At 36.4% G+C, this 24,163-nt stretch overlaps 1 protein-coding gene across 4 annotated transcripts in view; it reads right to left on the reverse strand.

Annotated features, from left to right (window-relative positions):
- Positions 1 to 24,163, reverse strand: part of Usp9x (ubiquitin specific peptidase 9 X-linked) — a 103,655-nt gene that overhangs the window by 26,160 nt on the left and 53,332 nt on the right. For all 4 annotated transcript variants that reach the window (XR_003712441.1, XM_028776023.1, XM_028776024.1 and 1 more), the window contains 15 exons: positions 23,430 to 23,641; positions 21,131 to 21,371; positions 20,456 to 20,605; positions 19,602 to 19,722; positions 17,688 to 17,818; positions 17,222 to 17,488; positions 14,771 to 14,896; positions 13,416 to 13,541; positions 11,909 to 12,075; positions 9,725 to 9,833; positions 9,382 to 9,528; positions 7,844 to 7,990; positions 6,721 to 6,943; positions 3,930 to 4,150; positions 1,024 to 1,214 (listed from right to left, as the gene is read on the reverse strand). Coding sequence is in view for 3 of the 4 variants with exons in the window: in XM_028776023.1 (XP_028631856.1) it covers positions 1,024 to 1,214; positions 3,930 to 4,150; positions 6,721 to 6,943; positions 7,844 to 7,990; positions 9,382 to 9,528; positions 9,725 to 9,833; positions 11,909 to 12,075; positions 13,416 to 13,541; positions 14,771 to 14,896; positions 17,222 to 17,488; positions 17,688 to 17,818; positions 19,602 to 19,722; positions 20,456 to 20,605; positions 21,131 to 21,371; positions 23,430 to 23,641 (2,579 nt within the window). In the remaining variant the exon portion in view is untranslated. The remainder of the gene's footprint in view (positions 1 to 1,023; positions 1,215 to 3,929; positions 4,151 to 6,720; positions 6,944 to 7,843; positions 7,991 to 9,381; positions 9,529 to 9,724; positions 9,834 to 11,908; positions 12,076 to 13,415; positions 13,542 to 14,770; positions 14,897 to 17,221; positions 17,489 to 17,687; positions 17,819 to 19,601; positions 19,723 to 20,455; positions 20,606 to 21,130; positions 21,372 to 23,429; positions 23,642 to 24,163) is intronic.

Consider the following 24,163-nt stretch of genomic DNA (forward strand, 5'->3'; position numbering starts at 1 on the left):
AATTAAAGGTGAAACTATTATCTGTGATTTGTCTCTAAATAACCTGGAAAGTAATGGGAAGAAATATATCTTCCTATGATATGCCCCTATGATTCTATTGTATATGCATCAGATATTTTCATAATCAAGGTAGCTATGTCTTAAGAGACTAAAGGAGGCTAGAAAGATTTGTTCTTGCAGAAGATCTGGTTCAGTTCCCAGCATCCAAATGATAGCTAGGAATCGTTTGTAATGCCAATTCCAGAGGATCCAACACCCTCTTCCGGCCTCCAATGCCACCAGGCATTGAACCCATATGAATAATTTTTGACTGGATATGGTGGTGCATGCCTTTAATTCCAACACTCTGGAAGCAGAGGCAGGAGGACATCTGTGAGTTTAGGGCTAGTCTAGTCTACAAAGCCAAGTTCCAGGACAGCCAGGACTACAAAGAACTATGTTCTCAACCTGTAGGATGTGTCCCCTTTGGCCCTATGACCCCTTTCTTGAAAAATATTTACAATTCATAATAGTAGCAAAATTATAGTTATAAAGTAGCAATGGAAATAATTTTATGGTTGAGGGTCACTACAACATGAGGAACCTTACTTAAGGGTTGCAGCATTAGGAAGATTGAGAACCATTAAATCTGTTTAATTTTTTTTTTTTTTTTTGAGCAGGGCTTCTCTGTATAGCCCTGGCTGTTCTGGAACTCACTCTGTGTAGACCAGGCTGGCCTCGAACTCAGAAATCCACCTGCTGAGTGCTGGGATTAAAGGCGTGTGCCACCACTGCCCTGCTCTGTTTAATTTTTAACATGTCAAAAATTACCAAAACGAAAGAAAATTGTCCTTGACTATGGACCTTTTCATCCCCTCCTCCCGAAAAAAAAAACAAAAAACAAAAAACAAAAAAGAAAATTTAAGGATAGTCAGAATATTACTATTGCTTAAAAACTGAACATAAAGCTATCTTAAGATATGTACTTAAGGAATATGAGCTATTTATTAAGTGATGTTTTATTACTGTCCATCCATACTTTACCTGAACTGTTTCCAAAATCCTCTGGGCACGTAGTACTGTAGTCGAGAAGCAGCTAAATGGCCAAAGATAACCTGAAGGTGTCTTAGAACACCAATATTGTACTCTTTCCTATCTTCTGTTTTACTCAGTGGTGGTTTGTCTTCAAATTGTTGAGGATATCCAAACACATCATCCCTGGGATCAACATTGCTCTAGAAACCAAAAAGATTAATGAGCTAATCAGAAGTAAAATATGTTGAGATAAATTCCAGTTTGTGAACATAAACTTTTACTTTGTTTCCAAGCACTTAATTTTCAAAAGGCATATACATTTAATTTATAGTGCATGAGAGTGTTCCTGCTGTTGCACATAAGTAAGAATATAGACATTAATAGTAGTAAAAAAAATGAAGCTTAGCCCTCCTTAACATTACATAGAGAAAACAACTCAATCTGTACCAAAGTCCTAAATAGAACTAAAACAATAAAACCAAACTTGAAGGCAATTTTGAAGACATTATAGCTGATAACAATTTCTTACAATAATATCAAAGGTACAAAGAGGACACAACAAGCTGGATCTCAAGAAAACGAAAAACTTCTGTATAGATATACTGCCAAGAGAGGCGATGAATCAGTGTGGGAGGAAAATGGAAAATTACTTATCTGATGAGGAAGTAGAATCCTGAATACACAGAGGACTCCTTAAACCCACAACTCAAATTTTAAAATAAATACAAAAAGCTGGCAAGTCTTTAATTCTAGCACTTAAGAGGGAGACTTCTGCAAGTATGAGGCCAATCTGGTCTACACAGCAAGTTGCAGGCCAGCCAGAACTACATATATAGAAACACTATATAGAAACACTATTTTTAAGAGAAAGTATAAACAAAGTATTATCCAGCTAGAAGGAGAAGGCTCACAAGTTCCAGGTCTGTCTACACTATTCTCAACAAAAGCAAATCTAGTCAATCACAGAAGAGTAAATATTGTATGATTCCACTTATATGAGGTACTTCAGTCAAATTCATAGATTAAAAACAGTAGTTGCTGCCACGCAGTGGTGACGCATGGCTTTAATCCCAGCACATGGGAGGCAGAGACAGGCGGATTTCTGAGTTCGAGGCCAGCCTGGTCTACAGAGTGAGTTCTAGGACAGCCAGGGCTACACAGAGAAACCCTGTGTTGAAAAACCAAAACCAAAACCAAACAAACAAACAAAAAAAAAGTATTTGTCAAAGGCTGTTGTCAAGTTTGGGAGGAGTTATTTAATGGACAGAGTTTTACTTTTGCAGGATAAAAGTAGTTTCAGATATAATAGTAAAGGTGCACAACAATAAGTGCACTTTATAGTATTTAGCTGTATAATAAAACATAGTTTAAGATCAGGCCCATTTAAGACCTTGGAAAACAAGTAGTAAAGCTGAGCATCACAGCATGTGCCTTGAATTCCAGTTACTAGGGCTAGCCCAGAAGCTAATGGGCAACCTGGGAAAGATAGCCAGAACCTTAAGTTAAACAAAAACAAATAGTGGTAGAAGGTATAACATGAAAATTACCAAGGTTCAAAATTTTGAAGGCTACAGAGGAAAAGTTATAGTTCAGTGGACATCTTGTATTTGAAACCTTTAATATAGGAATAAAGGTCCTCACCAGGTTTTGGATGTAATCACCTGTTATGAAGCTTTGGTAGAAAGTAAAAATACTCAGTCCCCAATCCCTGGATCATCTAAGTCTAGTAGGTCTGGGGAAGAGTTGTTTTAGAAGCCCTAGAGGTGGTGAGCTCTTTCTTCAGAACAAATCCAATTTTGGTGAATTAAGGGATCTAAAAATACTTATGACAATAAGAATACAACTCATGGGATTCTAACACTACAAACAGGGACAGATAAATCAATAAAAACACAGACAAACAGTGTGGATACAAACAAGACCCAACTTCAGTATTGCTATATTCTTTTCTTTGAAAAGCCACACACATGGTTATCAACTTTTACCTGTTGCTATCACTTTCATTTTTTTCCATTGCTTTATTCTACTTTGGCTACTTTTCAGGAAGCTTAAACCTTTGTCACAAGATCATGTAAACAGTATTTGAAGTAGGTATAGGTTTTGTTTTTAAGTAGGAAGAGATAAGACTTAGGAGGAAATATAACCATAAGCAAAAAGGAGCAAGCATAGATAAAAGTGAAAAACTTAGTGTGGTGGTATACACTATAACCCTATCACCTGGAAAACTGAAGATGAAGACCTTCAGAGGCTCACTTGGACATCATAAGAAGACTGCCTCAAAAGAATCACAGAAACAAAATATGTGGGTGGGGGGCTGGGAAGGTGTGGCTCAAGACAATTCTTTGTCCAAATTATGGCTCAGAAAAGTCAAAAGATTGGCCATCATCAATTTAAACTAGTCAAATTTCAACTTCTATCAGACACTACTTTAAAAAAGATGGATACATTGTAACTGCTGTAATGAGACAAACTCCACAAGTGGTAGTAGAAGGTGTGCCCACTTTCAAACATAACTTTTACAGTCTAAGGAAGGAAACCACAACACGATTAGATCTTCAATCCACTAACAACAGCATCATCTATGGGTCCACAAAGGTAAATTGATTAATTCTGTAGCAGATATATCTAGACTTTTAAAAATCACTACTTCTTATGTAACACAACTATATAGCATCAACACTGTATGAGGCATTATATGTAATCTACAGATGACATAAATGTGTAAAAAGATTTGTGTAGGCTCCATTCAAACTACTTGTATATTGGCAAATTTTGAACATCTTGAGGCTTTTGGAAGGGAATCCTGTGGAAACTGATCGTGACTGTACTTATCCCCCTTGGTATCCAATGAGAGAATGGTATCTGTTATCAAAATTTCACACACAGAACCGAATGAAGTAATAAAAGAAATTTACCTCATTGTCCTGCTTCTCATCCCCAGACATATCATCATCTACATCACTACCTGTGCCTTCAATTGCAAGAATACCGTTCCTGATAGCGGGAATCATATAGAGTTGCTGAATCACAGAATTCATGTAACAAGTAGCACCAGCATTTTTCAGCCCCACAAATCCTTTTGGTGGGCGGGGTCCAACAGGTGGCAGGTATTCCCACTCAGTAAGTGCTTCACAAGCTGAAAAAGAAAGAAGAGTTTTATAGCACAGGCAGAAATGATTTTGTGCTTTTTAAGCGCTCTTAAGCTCACAAAACAGAAATACTACTACCAGAGCAGTCATAGGAGGCAGGGCTCTCGTTTGGCATTTTTCCATTAATAAATGCATTTAAGGCAGCAACCCAGTGGCTGGAGAGATGGCTCAGTGGCTAAGAGCACTGACTGCTCTTTCAGAGGTCCTGAGTTCAATTCCCAGCAACCACATGGTGATGCCCTCTTCTGGTGTGTCTGAAGATTAGCTACAGTGTACTCACATACATAAAATAAATAAAAATCTTAAAAAAAAAAAACAACCAGCAACCTACATTACTGCAGGCTCCTGCACCTACCAACCTTTGATTCTATTTTTATGTTTGTAAGACAGTGTCTCATATAGCCAGACTGGCCTGGAACTACCAATGTAACTAAGGATGATATTCAACTTAAGATCCTCCTTTTTTTATGTTTTTATAATCCACCCAGTGCTGGGATTATAGGTATGGAACACGATGCCTAGTTTATGGAATACTGGGCGTCAAAGCCACTGACTTCTTGCTCTGTGTACATCAAGCATGCACTCTACCAACTGAGACACATGCCAACTACCACAAACCCCATTGGTTTTAATCTGATGTTGCCTTTATGGCAGTCTCTAATATATGAGATGGTACACAGCTAACCTTTCCTTCTTAGGGTTGGTTCTATCTGTACTATCCAGTCATTATGTTTTGGAAAGTATTTTTATTTATATGTATGTTTGTATATACATGTATGAATAGAGGCTAGAGATAGGTGTAGAACCCCTGGAATTAGAGTTATAGTACTTGTGAGCCACCCAAGGTGGCTATCTATAATAGCAACAAGCATTCTTAAAGACTGAGCCACCTTTCCAGCCCATTATTCACTTTTAGTTTATATGCATAACAACATGTGGGTGTTGCTCAGTTTTAATGAAATGTTTTCATTTATGTTTGTGGTTTCAATAAGCCCCCAAAGCTACCTAGGTTTATGTCCTTCTCTGATACATGCAAATAAGACTAAAATTAGGTCTCCTTATATCCGCAGTGCTATTTTGGAGAGCAAACCACATGGTGGATATGAAAGTTTGCTGAGAATGGGAGATATACTTACTAAACATATCCTTATGTTTCTGTACCTAGCATAAAGCTAGAAACAATATAAATATCGTTTTCTAGAAGGACAGCTAAATGAATGACAATATACTAAAGTGACAGGTTTATAAACAATAGATGAATAGGTAAACAAGGAATGACAGCAATATCAAGTAGAGAGTAAAGCAAAGAATATCAGGGGGATTGAGAGATGGGATTCAGCAGCTAAGAGCATTGGCTGATCTTCTAGAGGACCTGAATACACAGAGGAGATGACAAGAAACATATGAACTATGGTAATAATTATGACCAAGAAAACAGATAGGTAAAAATGTACGTTTAAAAGTGATCAGGCTGGGCGGTGGTGGCGCACGCCTTTAATCCCAGCACTTGGGAGGCAGAGGCAGGCAGATTTCTGAGTTCGAGGTTAGCCTGGTCTACAGAGTGAGTTCCAGGACAGCCAGGGCTACACAGAGAGACCCTGTCTCGAAAAACCTAAATAAATAAATAAATAAGTGCATACTCTCTTTAGCACTCGTTTGCTTTTATTTGAATTTAATTTTATGAGAAAGCCTTGTTAGAGAAGTATGTTACTGGGGGCAGGCTCTGAGGTTTCAAAAGTTATATGCCATTTCCAGTTTATTCTGTTTCCTGCTTGCAGCTCTAGGTTGTCAGCTCTACTGTTCCTGCCATGCCTACCTGCTGCCACACTTCCTTGCTGAGATAGTGATAGACTTTTATCCCTCTGAAAACAGCAGCCCAAGTAAACTCTTCCTTCTATAAGTTGGCTTGCTCACTGTGTTTTATCACAGTAATGGACAATTAACTGATACAAACAGGGTAGCTTCAAACTCACAGCAACCTTTCAAGGTACTAGGATTACAAGTGTATACTGACATACACAATTTATACTTAAATACCACTCCTGCCCTGAGACAGGGTTTCTTGTCTGTCCTAGAACTCACGTTGTAGACCAAACTGGACTCAAATTCAGAGATCTGCCTGCCTATGCCTTCCCCAGTGCTAGGATTACAAGCGTGAGCCACCCCCCTCCAAAATTTTTTAACATGCAAAATTGTTTCAATCAAAAGAAAAACTCCTTTCCATTAAGCTAAAAAAAAAATTCACCTCACTACATTTAAACTTGCTAGAACATAGTGAGAGCTTAAAAAAAAAAAAAGTAGAGACATTGAAAGGTTTTCTGTGTCAAGAGATTTAGGCTTTGGTTGCATTTCCTGACTACAATGGAGATAGGCTGCATTTCCAATTTGCAAGATAACATCTAATTTACCAAATACTTGTACAGTCACTTATATTTTCCTATCTATTTGCTAAAAATCCTAGACTAGTAACTACCAAAATATGACTTAAAGATGTTTATAAAAAGAGCAAACAGTTTAAAACAGAATCATCACCACAACTATGTTTTAAAGTACTTACTAGTTATTGCTGTACCAATGTAATACATTTCAGTCAAAGAATCTACTATCTGTTTAAGGTTCCTCACACAGCCAACAGCTAATGCCACAAGTAACTCAAAACCAGCATTAATTGTGGCTGGTGAGCCACAGACAGGAATGGCCTGCTCAGCAGGGAGTTCTCCATTTCTCATATACTGCAGGTAAACATTGGATGCAGGAAAGATGAAATCGTCGATTAATTCCTAAACAGTTGAAACAAAGGATTAATTATTAGAAATGACATTCTGGAAAGACGACTATGTGTCTTACATCACAGAAAATTTATGTAGGTTTTCTAGTAAAAATATTCTACTTTTACTACTTACTAGGTAATTTTACCTATCTACTAGTTATACTTAATTTCTTTTTTTTTAAGTATAAAGATATAACTGATTGCTGCAGTACTAAACAATTTATATTTTACATTTTTTTTGAGACAAGAGTCCATGTAGCCCTGGCTGTCCTTGAACTCAAGAGACTTTTGTGCCCAGATCTATATTTTACATTTACTTTAAAAATCAAATGGTATCTATAGAAGCTAATTTTGAATAAATTTATACTAAAATGGCAATTTTTATCTGAATTACCCAATTAAAAAAAAACTCATTAAAGAATTGATATACATGATGTAGTCTTATAAAACATAGACTGCCAGGTATGGTGGTACATGCCTTTCGTTCTAGTATTCAGGAGTCAGAGGCAGGCAGATCTCTGTGAAATTACAGGACAGTCCAAACTACATAGAGACTGTCTTAAAAAAGAAAGCAAACAAAATAAAAAAAAACTAAAACAGAAGCTTGATTCATTCAAATATCCTTAGGAACAGTCCAGATTTTTCAGGAAAGAAAAATTAAGTAACACTTTACACTTTATTTTATATGCATGTAATACCTATAAACATGCCATGGTTACTGGAAGACACTAGTGCTTTACATTATTTAAATAAATATTGTAACCTTGGTAAAGATTCTTAAAAGGCAGGTTTTATAAAAACATCAAGAAAAAACAAACAAACAAAAACACCACACCAAACACCTAGTGCTACCAATCATACTAAACAACAACGCCTACAAGTAGTTTAGAATCAAGAACACAGAACTTACTTTAATGAGATTAGCACCTCCCTTTTCACAACCAATATGAAACTTTTTCTCTGGAGTCTGAAAAGCCAGCAGTTCCTTTGTAACTCCAAGGTGTCCTTCTAAGATTGTCTCTTCAACACCTGTATCACCTGTTCTTTTAACATCATCCTGCCAAAGGGAAAAAAAATCAAATGCTTAACTTATGAAACGGAGGAATATGAACAAGAAAGCTAGAAGGATATGAGACAATACTCCCAAAGCTTTCCAAGTCAAGCAAGTTAAAATTAAAATTTCTATATATGTGCTTTTACAGACTACTAGAAGAAATGCTAATCTAAAGGCTAAACTCTGTTGACGTTTGTGAAATGTTCCCTAATAGGATCCCACGTTTGAACACTTGGTCCCCAGATGGCAGTGGTGATTGGGACACCTGAGAAACCTCCAGGAGGTAGAATATTGCTGGAGGAAATACAATAGCTACTAGAAGGGTGTGCTTGTTGACTCTGAATTTTGGACGCACTTCCTGTTCTTTCTTTTGGGTTTCTTCAGATTCAATGTGAACAGCCAGCTTCCTGCTTCTACTGCTATACCCTTTTTGATATGATGGACTCTTAAGCCCCATCCCCGCTCCCTTGTTTTTGTTAGGATATCTTATCACAGAAACAGAAAAGTAATTGATATAACTATGTATTTCTTCAGAAATAAGTTTTTATGTGGTCCTCAAAAGACTTATGATCAAAAATAGTGTATTTACTTTTTTTTGGCTGTGGCAGGGACAGGCAGTATTTTCTTTAAAATAACAACTTGCTACGCTGGGCAGTGGTGGCGCACGCCTTTAATCCTAGCACTTGGGAGGCAGAGGCAGGCGGATTTCTGAGTTCGAGGCCAGCCTGGTCTACAGAGTGAGTTCCAGGGCAGCCAGGGCTACACAGAGAAACCCTGTCTCGAAAAACAAACAAACAAACAAACAAAAAAGAGATGAGAAGAAATTAGCTATCCTGATGGTGAAGATCAAACTTGCCCTAAGGAGCTCAATGCCTCTAATCAGCAGGAAGTAGTCCAACAATGTTACCACCCGCTTTCCTGCCCCTGACTTTGAGGATTTCTCTGTCGGTCTCTCCCCCCCTTTATTCTTCTATCCTACCTAATATCACACCTACCTAATACCACACACGCGCGCACACACACACACACATATATAAATAAATAAAAATAACAACTTGCTAAAAAGCAGAAAAGCTGAACCTCAATATGACAACCCCCCACCCCTCCCCAAGGTCTCAGTATGTGGCCTTAAATTCATAGAAATGAGCTTGCTTCTGCCTCCCAAGTACTGGGCTTAAAAAGCATGTGCTTCCATGCTTAGCATGTATTCTAAATCTTAGGCACAGACTTTCTGTAAGTAGTAATGCATTCATTCTATAAAGTATAACCCAACAATGCAATATATGTTCTTTGGTCTCCTTAACATTCAAACTTAGAATGTTTTAAATTATGAACCATTTATAAATGAAGCACTATTTCTTAACGATACAAAGAGAATATTAACTGCAACTTACCCTAATTCTTTTAAGCCAATCAATTTCATTATTTAGAAGAACTTCAGCATTGGGTACATTAATGTTACTGTTGTAAGCGTAATTAAGAAGATGCCTTAAAAGAGTAAAGTAGTCGCCTGAATGTTTAGCTCTCTCTCTGGCTGTGCTCTGAAAATGATAAAATACAGTGTAATGAATCAATATGTCCATGCTTTGAATTCCCTTTTCAAAAACCCTGAGTTAACCAATGTTTTATTGATTAAGTATAGATTGCCCTAACTGATATACGTTAAACCCATAAATTCCAGAATATCTTTCTTTGTTGAAGGAATTAAACTGGTAAGCATATTTTTAAGTCTCTTACCCCCAAAACAGTAAAGAGCAGAGTAATGAAGAAAAGAAGAGGCCTGTGTCCCATGCAACATCTGGTGCACATTAAGAAGAATTGTTCCTGTGCCACTTGACGAACAGTTCTGAAATGGAATTGATTTATGTTTAATATATTGTTTCCTCTTGGGGAGGGGGTGATACATTAGGAACACAAACTAACATCCACTTAAACAGTCATGAAAAAATGCATGCAGACTTACCATTGCGTGTTCACAGCTATGACCTCATACTGTCATTGAAGAGTTTGAGGAGTGCCTTCTAACTAACTTCTAACTAAAAAGTTCTTCTTAGTTCCTCAAAGTTCTTCTAACTTTGTAGAATAGGCTAAAAAACTCTAATAGATATAAAAATGCCCTATATCAAACTTTAAAACTCCTACCAGTCCCCCTTCCACAGAATTTCTATCCAGTTGTGCCTTAGCAGAGGGGTAAGTGGAAATGTTATCATAAAAAGGATACTGAGGCACCTGTTCCTTATACTGTAGTATTGATTCCAAAAGCATTACCCCTAGATGAGCAACACCAGCATCAACTGGTAACTTTGTAGAAATGCCAATTCTCAGATCTAAAGAGAAATGTTAGTAGGCCTGACCAATAATGTTTTAACAAATCTTTCAGGTGATTCTGAGAGTCTCGAAGGACAGTCTCTAAGGACACAGTCTACTGTGTTTATACAGTTGTTCCCTGAAGACGACTCATGATCAAATGGAACTAGAATGATTCATACTAATTTTTTTCAATGTATACAGCTGTTTAACTATGGTTACAACTTTCTTATAGAGGTAGCAAAAGCTCTCCCTGTTCTGTATTTGTTTGGATCCCATGAAAAAGGGTTTTTCTTTTCTCCCAGTCCCCGATCCCTGTTCCTCTGTGTAGCCCTGGCTGTCCTAGAACTCACTTTGTAGAATAGGTTGGACTCCTATTCAGAGATCTGCCTGCCACTGCCTCCCGCCTTCTCCAGTGCTGGAATTAGAGGTATGCCACTACCATCCAGATGAAAAAGAGTTTCTAAAAAGGCCAGACTTGCTATTTTCTTTTCTTTTTCTTTTCTTTTTTTTTTTTGGTTTTTCAAGACAGGGTTTCTCTGTGTAGTTCTGTCTGTCCTGGAACTCAACTCTGTAGACCAGGCTGGCCTCGAACTCAGAAATCCGCCTCCCAAGTGCTGGGATTAAAGGCGTGTGCCACCACCGCCCGGCTCAGACTTGCTATTTTCAAGGAAATCACTCAAGGTTCTTTTCTGATCACTGAACATTCTCACTTGATGCTCCACTGTATCATATTTGTGTGTTGTCGGGAGTAGGAAAGTTGTACCTGAGCCATTAGGGACACCAATTAGATTTTGTGGTGCTTTAACCTTGGCTATCCTAGAACTAGCTCTATAAAAGAGGCTGGCCTTGAAATCACAAGAATCCTAACTGCCTCTGCCTCCTGGTAGGATTACAGGTGTGTTGGGACTAAAGGTCTGTACAGTGGTGCCACCGATGCCACTGCCTCTGCCACTGCCAACAGACTATGCTTGTTTTCTTTTTTTTTTTTGTTATTGTTGTTTGGTTTCTTGTTTTGAGACATGGCCTTGCTATGTAGCCCTGGTTGTCTTGGAACATGTAGAGCAGCCTAGGCGCAAACCCAGAGGTCCCCTTGTCTCTGCTTCTAAAGTGCTGAGATTAAAGACGTGTGCCACCATGTCTGGCCTAATTAGTTTTTATAATTACATGCTAAGATCAGGATCAGACCGGTATAAAAGAATGGAAATCTATTTCTACAGATTTGAATTGTCTTAAATCCGGAATTACTTGTATAGAAACATCTTAAAACAGCATTACTAATATTGACTAAATACTCTTAAAATGAAAAACTGATGGATTATAATTAACTAATCTTTATGCTTAAATTCCTATGGTAACCCTCTTATAAACTTTCACATTAAAATAACAGTTGGCATCTAGGAATACAAGATAGGAGGCCAATATCTTATCCAATTTTGCAGACTAAAACAAATTGAGGTTAGGTCAAACAAATGTTATTTTTGAAAATGTCCTCAATATTAATGTACCATGCATGTTGAGTATTTGGCTTCTATAATACCTTGTGCCAACATAAATTTGATTCTACTTTACAAAAATAAGATCAAGCTTCTTAAAAATAAGAAAGAAACTTACTTGCTGTGACAGTGCAACAGTATGTCAATAATGAAGGCTTGCCAAGCTTTATCTTTACTTAGAGCATCTAAGGCTGTTGGAATCAAGGCGAAACACAGTGTCATCACCTCCAATGCTTCACAGCAAACCTGTTCATCTTCAAGGTCTGGCTCATTGCCTGCATTGGTCTGTAAAATAATTGGGAACAAATTATTTAAAGAAGCTTTCAAAGAAAAATCATATGTAATACAAAAGTGTAAGGGAAGACACCTTCTAGAGAACAGATAGAACAAGAAAATGGAGGAGGAAGGGAAGGAAACAGCAAAAACTAATACTGGTTGAAAAGCACAAAAAGAAATCTAATCCTTTGTAAGTTCATTTAGAAAGTGCTTAAAAGAAAACTCTCTGTAACTTCAAAAGCTTAGTGCTTAAAATTCATTTACCATTAAACTACATGTTCTCTCTCTTTACCTGTTTCTTGAGATCTCTTGAAATAGTTTGGAAACAATTATAATAGAAAACTAAGTCTAATGCCAATATTTTGCTATGATCCAAAAGGGGTTGGACATATATATATACTGAGCATATACATCATTGAGCACTTTGTAGTTAAGAAGCTCCTAGAGACCTTCTGAACCAACAACCAACCATTCCTTCTTTATGAACCACTCTGGCACAATAAGTAGGTATGTTATTGTGCTATTTAATTAAAAAAAAAAACCCAATCTCCTTGAACAACTGCTCAGTAAGGCTTTAAAAATTTTTCCTATCCCCAAATATGCTGTAACTTTAATGTGACTAAAATAGGCTTTCATTCATTTTGTCAAATGAATATACCAAAGAGATACTATACCAAACAGATACTATGAGAACATCAAAATAGTAATAAGAACAAAGTGTTTAATATAATGAGGGCACTGTACTTAGCAAGAAGTCCTTAGTACACAAGTTTTTCTTAAGAATGGAGAAGTGTGAGCTGGAGAGTTGACTCAGAGGTTAAGAGCACTTGTTCTTACAGAGGAACCAGGATCAATACATAACATCAGCATGGTGGATTTCAACTGTCTATAACTAACTCTAGTGCCAGGGGATCCAATCCCCTCTTCTGACCTCTGAGGGAACCAGACATTCTGGGTACACAATATACACACATAGTAAAACACTTATACACATAAAAAAAAAAAAAAAAGAAAAACTAAAAAAAAAAAACCTCTAAGAATGCAACAGTATCCAAGGAATAAGGTATACATGACAGAACCCTAACTTACACAAAACTAAAAGATAAAGGAAAATATAACTTCTTTGAGATGGTCTGACTTCACTGAAATGGAAAATCTCATTTTTATTTTTAAACTATTCTCGGAGCAGGATTAAATTATGTTTTAAAACTAAACCTTTTAAACCATTACTGAAGTATACCTGCAATTATAACTATGCAAGTGATTTTTAAAGACAAGCATAGACGTGTAGCCATATATGCAATTAACATTCATTTATATAGTGGGCATATTCCTTTCACAATTCTTACCTTCTCATAAATTTTTGTGACTTCTTCATTTGGGCTGAATACCAGCTGTAATCCCCCACATCCTGATGTCCAAATAATTTTTTGTATAGCTCTAATTACGCAAATATCAGGCATATATCTTGAAGCCTATAAAATAATGATTAATTAAAACTTTTGAGAAGACTATTAGTGTTGACCACCACAGAAACGACAACCATTGCACTGGCGGGTATTAGAGAATAGGAAGTTCAAATACTGGTATAAAATTTTCATAGCAGTTTTATTCATATCTAAAAGGGAAAAAATCCAAGTATATTTTGTCATATATATAAACCAATCACAGAATATTCATAATGGGATTATAGTTTATTTTATAATATATACGACCTATCTACTTATTTACTTATGTGTATGTGTGTCTGAGTATACACATATGCATGCATCTATACTGTTTTTTTTTTTTTACAGACAGTCTCACTATGTAGAACAGGAAGGCCTAGAACTCACATGTCCCCTAAGTCCTAGTAAAGACATGTGTCACCATGACTAGCATACAATGAATGGGATAATATTTAACAACAAAAAAAAATTATTCGTTGAACTGTAGAACATTGACAATTCAAAGTCATCAATAAGTTGTTTTTTTAAATTTATTTTTTGAGATTGGGTCTTGCAGGCCAGCTCTCCTTCTGCTTCAGCCTCTCAAGTGTTTGGATTATAGGCATGCGATCCAATTGAGTAATACTCAAGAAAATGAAAACTTTCATAGGGAACAAAAAATTTAGTGGTTATCTCATATTAGAACTGAAGGGATGTATTGACTGCAAAAAACTCACAAAGAACAGTTATAGAAACATTCTGTCTCAGGGCTATAGGTGTGAAACCTTGGATTTGACTGTAGTCCCAAAAGTACAAGAAAATTACTGCGTAGTGTTTTGTTTGTATGAGTGTGAAATGTTGTATCTACACTCTGAAAGAAGGCTGTTTATTATATAAATAGTAAGTAAAGTACTAATAATTCTAAGTTGGCATTAAAAAATATGATATAGACTGAATTTTTAAAAAAAGTTGTTTTGGGGTTAGAGAGACAGCTCAGTCATTAGGAGCATTGGCAGTTCTTGCAGAAGACCCAGGGTTCAATACTCAGCACCCACATGGAAGCTCCAGTTCCAGAGGATCTAAATGCTCTCTTTTTGATCTCTAAGGGCATCAGGCATGCAAGCTGTGCACAGACATATTACATGCAGGCAAAACACATAGTAACAATTATGACATGTACAACATTGTAAGTAATCTCTCTCTCCCCCTCCCTCCCTCCCTCCCTCCCTCCCTCCCGCCCTCCCCCCTCTCTCCTATATAACTCTTACAATACTAACCTCATCAGAAATCTGCTGAGCAAGACGAACAGACACATTTCTAAGCATGCATTCAGATGATGGGTTAGGAATGCTCTGAAGGGCACTTTGTAGCACCACTGCTTGATCATGAGTTACTTGGTTGACCTGAAAAACAGTTAACCATTTTGAGTATTCTGTATATTACTTGACCCAATCATTTGTACCTCATTCATCAACATTCCCAAGATGTTTTCCTTCCACCTTCACACACAAAGTACTCCACCCTGCTAAGTAAGATGGTATGCAAGTGGCACAGATTTCTTTATAATCCTCTATTCTAGATTAATCAAACTCGTGTTTCTACAAACACATCAAGTCCAAACTCAAGTCAAGATACAGTAAATCATATCTTTTATCCTTAGGCAGACTCTGCTCATAATCTCCAGTTATTGAATTCTACTTTGAAAATTAGAAAAATCACAACTATAAAAAATAAAACATGCAAAAGATAGTAACATTTTTACTTATTAGTATACTGTTTTAATCAATGAGAAACAGATAATGTAGTTAGCTGAATACTTCTGATTATCTTTGAGCAGTAACTTTTCTCTATATTATAAATGTTTACGATATCCCTAATATTACTAAATTTGTGTTTAACTTTTAATTGACAACAAATACTTCGCAATTATAATACCTTAGTATCTACAGCTAGAAAATAACCATGTTCTCTAAGTATTATAAGATACAAGAGGAAGCATGTTATTGCCTTTTGTGTGTATTGCACACTTCATTAAGCAGTCATGTCATGGATTAAAACAAGAATCTTTTTATCCTAACAAGAGCCCTCCCTTGTTCAGTGCTATACAAGGTCTCAGGTTAAAGCTGGGGGTAAGGGAGTGTCATTGCTTCCTTCCTGCTTTGGCATTCTGAGTGCTGGGATTACAGGTAAACAGGTAAGAACTACCACACCTGATACGAATCAGTCTTTCATTTTAACCCAATAAAATTACTCTTAAAAAATCATAAAGAAGCACAGTAAACAATATATAATCTTAGTCATTTTTATCTTTTACGGAAAAGTTCACTCCTTTTGTTTTTGTTTGTTTTTGGTCCTATGTAGCCCAGGCTGGCCTCAAATTTGTAATCCTTTTCTCTTAGCTTTCCAAATCCTGAGATTATAAGCCTCCACCATGCCTAGCTGGCTTACAGAAAATTTCTGACATATGAAAGTGGTCTGACTAAGTAAGATAATACAATTATTATGGAGGGCTTGAGAGACAGCTCAGCAGTAGGAGTCTATGATTCCAGCTTCAGGGCATGACACTCTCAGACAAAAGCACAGGCAGAACAACTACATAAAACAAAAATAAATTATTGTTAAAAAGATCAAGATCTACTTTATTCTGCCTCAACTATTATCAATTATTACTCCCTCTTACTTTCCATCTCCACTGAATTGCTAGGAGGCAAATCTTGAGTATCATAAAACTTCAGGTGGTGTACAACTTTAATGCCAGCACTTTGGAGGCAGAGGCAGGTAGACCTCTGTGAGTTCAGAGTTCAAGGCCAGCCTGGTTTATAGATCAAGATGCAGGAGAAGCCAGGGCTAAACAGAGAAACTCTGTCTCAAGGCAAAAAACAAAACAAAACAAAAAAACCAAACCCGAACCACAAAACAAAATTACAAAAGCCCCCAACAAATCTAATTAAAAATATTTATGAATTATTTTGAAACAATTTTAAAAAGGCTCTTTTTTGAAATATTTCAGTATTGTCATATATATGAAACAATTACATATCATCATCAACATGTCATTTGTCCCCAATATGACCTAAGTGATTTCTAAAGAAAATTTCTTCCTTAAGACTTTTATTTTTAAAGAGAGGGTCTCTCATTCCCTTATCCAGGCTGGCCTTGAATATGTTCTAATCCTCTTGCCTCATCTTTTGACTTCCATCAGTAATTCAGTAACTGTTTGTATAACTTGACCTTTAACTTGTCATTAAACTCTAGCATATCTTGAGATAAGGAAAATGGATCAAAGATAACAATCCAGGCAAAGACAGAATGACAAGGCCTTCATAATTAAAGTTTAAGCCAATGAAGATGGGCAGAAAACTGGTAAAAGGCTAAGTCAATTACAAATCTTAACACCACTGGTATCTTACCTGCTTGGCACAAGTTAGAAATTCATTCATATGGTGTTTGTTTTACAGTGAGAGTGAAGTAAAAACTCAGGTGGCCAGAAAGAACTGGAGGACATGCCCTCTTAAACTAGTAGCAGCAAAGCCAGTGAAGACTGTATGTACTTTTAATACAAATATAGAGTAATAAGTGAACATTTCTATTAACAAGACATATACTAGAAAAAATTTCAATACTGAGTCAAAGTTTAACTCAAGACCTTAGAATCATTGAGACATTTAACCTTAAAAATTACTATCTACTATTAAAGATTTTAGAAACCAAAAGGAAGTCTGTATTACCGATGTCATAGGATTCACGCCTTCTACAACTTCTGCCACAGCACGAATATGACCATAGCCAATGGCAGTTAGTAACAGTTTGGCTATTTTAAGAGCATTGAGGTAGGCACCCCTTCGAGTTTCCATATCTGCATTTGGTAGGAAGTTATTTCTGGTTAGCATACTCAGGACAAGGGGCAGACCACCACTTTTCAAGAAGTGAAACTGAAAATCAGAAGAATCATCAGCCAGTGGTGCACCAGCAGGCATTAACAAGGCATAGACTACCTGAAAATAAAAGGGAGAGAGGGAGAAGAGAAGGACTGTATTAAAAGGGATTTAAGACATAACCTCCATTTTACTATCAAAACTGCTAAGACATTGATCACTTCAAAATCACCTTATAATAATCTTACCCACATTCTTCATAGTAGTACATCAAAGATCAAATTTAAACAAAATGAAGAACAAAAACAAAAAAACTAACCTCTGTTAGGTATAGCACTTGTGAGGCTGAAGGACCAAAGAAAAGTGAGTCAAGAGATGGACTAAGGCTGCTTTCTCCAAGTTTGGCATGGTCCAAACAAATAGCTCTCAATTTTTCTATTGTTGTACTATCTGTAAAAGAGAGAGACATAAAACACAATTTACATCTATATCATTTCTAGGATTTTCAAGAGCATGCATGAAACAGCAAACAATTCAGTTAAGCTACTGTAATACAGGACCATACTTGGATTGATTTAAAAGTAAACAAATGAGAGAGAACCAAAACACCAATCCGATCCATTTAATCAGCCAGCCTAAACATAGGGGAACTATGTATCATCCAGGAGCCTCCAGTCAACATGCTCTCTATCCAGCTGTTGGAGACTGATTTAAAACAAAACAAACAAACAAACAAACAAACAAAATGCCCCAAAAACCCACTTCCAAAGGAAGTGTAACTAACAGCAAGAGTTTTTACCTCCAAGTTTATTTCCTGTTTTATTATGAAATTCAGATTACCTAGTTTGTTTCATCAAAAGACATCACAGTACTCAAGAAACTGAACCTTATAAAAAAAGGAGCCTTGCACTGTGGTGCAAACCTTTAATTTCAGTGCAGAGGCAGAGGCAGAGGCAGAACTCTGAGTTTGAAGTCAACCTGGAGTTCCAGGATATCCAGGACTACATAGTGACACACTGTCTCAGAAAACAAAACAAAACACAAAAATCTTGAAGGATGGAACCTTCATTCCATCTTCTACTTCCAAAAAAGTAGAAGAAAAGAAATGAGTTTAAGTGAAATGGTTCAGTAGGAATATTTAGCAAGACTCAAAAAACAACCAAACAAAACCTTAAAGAAAGCCAGAGAGAGTGCAACTGACAGACAGAGAAGAGAGACTATGAAGAGCTTAAAATAGACTTTGGCATATTTAAAAATAATCTTTAAACTTGTGGAAGGAGGTAGCTCTTAGGAAAAACAACTCATTCTGCTTAGTAAAGCAATATATACTTTAATCAAACGTTCACTGTTTGGACACTATAGTTTGACTTTAAACTGTTGAGTTAATCAGTGTGTGTGTGTGTGTGTGTGTGTGTCTGTGAGAGAGAGAGAGAGAGAACATGTAAGTTGTGTGAGTACACACACACACACAACAAAGTTCACATATAGAAGTCAACTTTATTGGTATTTGTGTGCACAACTGTTTATGTGCTTGTGCCATGGGCACCCAAGTGAAGTCAGAATATAACTTGGAGGAATTCATTCTCTTTCTACCATGTGGGTCTCAGGGATGAAATTCAGGTCTTCAAAGTTGGTGGCAAGCACCTTTACCTACTGAGCCATCTTACTGGACCCAGGCAAATAGGTTCTGCAACTGGCCATACTACATTTTAGGACTTTGGGCCACTTGGTCTCTGCTACTGAACTCTCAGCTGTTGATCAACAAAAGTTTGCAAATAATATATAAATAAATGGGTGTAGCTGTAAGACAGCAAAAATGAAAAGACTACAGATACTAAAATTTCACAGAATCTGGTGTCAAAACTTAAAACAATTATATTACATTTATTTGTAGGTATGGATGTGTGAGTGAATGGCAAATGTATGGATGTCAGAGGACAGCTGAAGGGAGTCGGTTCTCTTCTACAGTTCATCAAATTTGCAACTCCACACCTTTATCGATTGAGCCATCTCGCAAAACTCCAAACAGATACTGTTCTGATTTTATTTTAGCCCTTGAAAAATTTAGATACTTTCTCTAAGTGTTGGACTGTATAAAAATAAGTTGTAAAGAGATTTTGGCTTACAGGCTAGTAGTTTACCAACCACTGCTATATGGTTCATTTAGAAGAGGAATTTGTTAATATACCTTCTATTGTTAGCATGCATTATGTCATCATTGAAAACATCTTACCTGGCGGCATAAGTTTCATAAGCACTCTTGCTCCATCTCTAAGAGGTGGCATATTTAGGCTGCTCCCCAAGTCTGCAACTTGCCAAAGGAAAGAGATGTATCTGGGATGAAGTGACATTATCTAGAATATAAGACACAAATAATTAGCTGAAAAATTACTCCTGGGCTTCAAAAAAGGTCTTCCTGAAAGCTTATCTCTACGCTTTGCTCCTGTTACTGCTGTTATTCTTGCTCATCTCACCTGTACAAATTCTTTGTGGTGCAAACCTAAAACATCATCTGAGCCATATTTGTCATCTTCTGACTGTTTTATTACACTATTTCTCACCTGGATATAACTTAAAGAGGACTCTGAACATAGTCAAACTGCCACCATACCATTACTAAATTTCTAACCGGTTTGTTCTTAGACTAGAGTAGATGGTGTTACTATAGTCCTTAAAGTTCTTATGAAGTGAAAGCAGAGGCTAATAGGAGACGTCAGTGTTTTCTTTGGATATAATGAGAAAGATTACAGATATTTCCCTACATACGAAGATTTTAAAAGATTCATTTTTCAGAACAAATATGTAAGACAGTTGTAGCTTTCTAAATTCATATACCAAAATGTTATAAATAAATTCCAATAGATTAATTATATGCAAATACAACCAAATAGTAATTGGTTTTGGTTTAAATTTCAAGTGAGTTACAATTACATTTCAGAGGGCTTCATTCAAGTTGAAGGATAACTGTAGATATTTTACCTCATTAAGCAAGGAATTCTTCAACAACAACAAAATCCTTGTTTATGTATTGACTATTCTCAACAATTCTCAACAAGTATAATGTTCTGTACAACTGAATATACTTACCACTCCAGGCAAACAGCTTTCCACTTCTGGATTGGGGCCATCACTGTAATGATTACCATGGTTTCCAGGAGATCCAGTTGAGGAGTCAGAGGAGCTATCAGGACTTGAAGGCATATTGGAGCTTATTTGTGTAAGTTTGGCTGTAATTAGCTGAAAATGATATATGTTTGAATCAAAGACAAGGAAAAAACCAATAGAAAACAGAAAACTTGGAAGCTAGTAATACATCAACAATTGAATTTTAAAAACTAGATGTTGGGACTGGAGAGGTGGCTCAGTGATTAAGAGCACTGGCTACTCTTGTAGGGGACCTGGGTTCCATTCCTAGCACCCACATAGCAGTTCACAATGGTTTGTAACTCCAGTTCTAGGAGATCCAATGCCCTCTTCTGATTTTCAAGGGCATCAGGCACACACATGGTGCACACATTACGTGCATACAAAAAACCCATATACATATAACAATTAAACAAAAGCTAGATGTTAATATTTTCAAAAGTACATTTAAAAAGTACTCTAACTACTTGTTTTGATATATTCTAAATGTATCAATGAATGTCTGAGTTTGTGTTATAACCCTAGCATCTGACATTAAGATCTATATAACAAATATTCAACAATGAAATATAGGATGAGGTTCTATTTAAAAAGTTTTCAGGGGTTAAGTATACTTACTGATTTATCTTTTAGGTTTAATTGTCCAATCAACTTTCTGTCATCTCCAGGATCAATAAGCTCACCACCAACAAAGAGTTCAATTTTTGTATGAGCTACATTGGCTTTAATGCGATTGAGTATACATCGTCGAACTGAACCAATGGTATCATTTGTATGAGACCAAACCTCCAAGTCATCTACTTGTCTGCCCTGGTTTGGAAATCGAACTATAAAAGAGAGGTGTTTACCACGGAAAGCTCTGGTGGGGAAAAGAAATGGAAAATACTATATTCAGCAAATCTCCAAATTTAGCTGCCAAGAAAATAATGATGGAACTTATTTTCTTATTAAATAAGAATGAATTGAAGACCTTTTAGTGCCCTGAAAAAAAAATTCTTTATTCTTTTAACTATAAATACTCCAGCATCCAAAACACAATGACTATATTCTACTATTAGAACTTTTATGCCCACAGTCATATAAAATAATGTATTGAAAAATTAATACAAATATGAGGCATAGTGCCTCATTCCAGAAACCCCAGCAATTTCTGAGGAAGGATTATAAATTTAAGGCCAAGATGAGCACTCCAAGTCACTATATCGAACCAGCCCCCAACTAAGACACAGACATAGTAGGAACATTTCATTCACTTCTATACTTGTAAAGCCCAAATCACTATTCCTTGCTTTTTATAAATGTGCAGTAAGATTTACCTTGAGAACATCAATAAAAAAGCTGTTACAAATTTTGTCTGAACTGAGATAGGGTGCAAAGGAACCAGGTTAGGTTCTTAGTACCTATTATGGCAGCTCATCTTACAGGGCTCAAGTGTCTATAACTCTAGTCCCAGGAGATCTAATGCTTGTTTTTGACCTCCAAGAGTATGAGACATGCATATGGAACACATATAAACATGTAAGCAAACATTCATATACAGAAAATAAAACTAAATCTTAAAAAAGGAAAAAAGTAACTATGCACTAGTTTTTTTGTTTTTCTATTTTGTAAGAGAATCTCACAATGTACGGAGCCTTGGCTGAGCTAGAACTTACTATATAGACCAGGGCAGTCAGTCTCAAACTTGCAACAGTTCCCCCTGCCTATGCCTCCTGAGTATTAAGCTAAAAGGCATGCTATAGTATTTAATAGCATAAACAAGTATAAAAACTGAAACTGAAGGGATGTCTCAGTGGTTAAGAGTGCTTGGTGTATAAGCATAAAGCATGAGGACCCAAGTCCAAATCTCCAGCCCCTATATTTGCTTTTTAGCTAGAAGTGCTTGTAATTCTAAAAGTGTGGGTTGCAAAAATATGATGACTGGGGTTTGCTGGCTGTTTAGCTCCTAGCTCATTGAGAAAACAGTCTAAATGGAATAATAAGGCAGAGAGTGACAGAATAGGACATCCAAAGTCTATTGCTGACTTCCACGGAGGAGTATGGTGAGTATACTTACACACATAAAAATATGTATACAACACACAATTATATTGAAACTTGGGGCTTATGAGGTGTCTTAGTATATAAAGGGGGCTGCTACCAAACCTGAAGACCCAAATGGTAAAAGAACCGACTCCTTCAAACTGTCCTCTGATCTTGCACCATGACACATGCATGGCAACACACACAAAATAGTATTTTTTTTATATAAAAGGAAAATTAAGAAAATAAAAACTGCCAGGCAGTGGTGGCGCACACCTTTAATCCGAGCACTTGGGAGGCAGAGGCAGGCAGATTTCTGAGTTCGAGGCCAGCCTGGTTTACAGAGTTCCAGGACAGCCAAGACTACACAGAGAAACTCTGTCTCGGGAAAAAAACAAAACAAAACAAAAAGCCATCCGGAACGCTACACAGTGAAAACATATTTAAGCAAAACAAAATAATCACGAACTTTTTTAAAAAGCTGTAGAAGCTCTGACCTACTTCTCCTATGAGTGCTTTGTTCCCTAATGAACTATTCTACCACAAAATAAGCAAACATTTCCATAAGATACTTATGTTTTCAGCCAGGCAGTGTTGGCGCACGCTTTTAATCCCAGCACTTGGGAGGCAGAGACAGGCAGATTTCTGAGTTCGAGGCCAGCCTGGTCTACAGAGTGAGATCCAGGAGAGCCAGGGCTATACGGAGAAACCCTGTCTCGAAAAACCAAAAACAAAAAAAAGATACTTATGTTTTTAAAGGTTAAGATACATTTCCAAAAAGATAAATCTCCTTTCTTCTCTTTCCCTTATACACATTTACAAACAGGGAAGTGGGTTAGGAAAATACCAAGCAACTAAAAATTAATCTTAAGTTATCAGTTATTCATTTACAAACCTGGACATAGGCAAAATTGTTCTTTCTTCATGATAATCACTGTCACATTCATTTATATATTCTCTTAGAACAGTTAATACTCGGACCATTCGAACAGCTTCCTGTCTTGCACAATTAATACTGTCTTTGTCACCATCCAAAACACACAATGTGTCATAAGAGGCTTTCAAACGATCAAAGCAAGACTGAATGAAGTCTTCATGGATCACCACCTACAAATATAATGGGCCAAATAAAGATAGAGATGAGAACATGTAACATGTAACGACGTTGCTCTAAACATTTTTGGCAGATAGTTATTTGAAGAGAAACTAATGTCAAATAAGGATGAGATAAAAAAGAAATTTAAAGGATATGTACTAGTTATGAAAAAAAACTCAGCATAGATATACGTATTTCAATACATAATAATTGACATTCAAAGTACCCCAACCACTTCAAGATTATTATCAAGGCAAGATTCATTTAAATAGTATTCTGTAAGTATTTTATGTATGTATGCATTTTGAGACAAAGTGCCACTATATAGTCCAAACGGGCTCAAAACCTGTACTTTTCCTGCCCTCAGATACCGAGATCACAGGAATATAGCACCACACCCAGCTTTTATGTATGTTTTTAGTAGCTGAAACAAAATAATTTCCAGTTAATTTTTAATTAAAGAGAAAAAATCTTGTAAGGTTTATAGTTCAAACAATTGAAATTCTAGCTTATACAAGTTTTTTTTTTTTTTT

The sequence above is a fragment of the Grammomys surdaster genome, unplaced genomic scaffold (genome assembly GCF_004785775.1).
Source record: "Grammomys surdaster isolate TR1022 unplaced genomic scaffold, NIH_TR_1.0 263, whole genome shotgun sequence".
Classification (NCBI taxonomy): Eukaryota; Metazoa; Chordata; class Mammalia; order Rodentia; family Muridae; genus Grammomys; species Grammomys surdaster.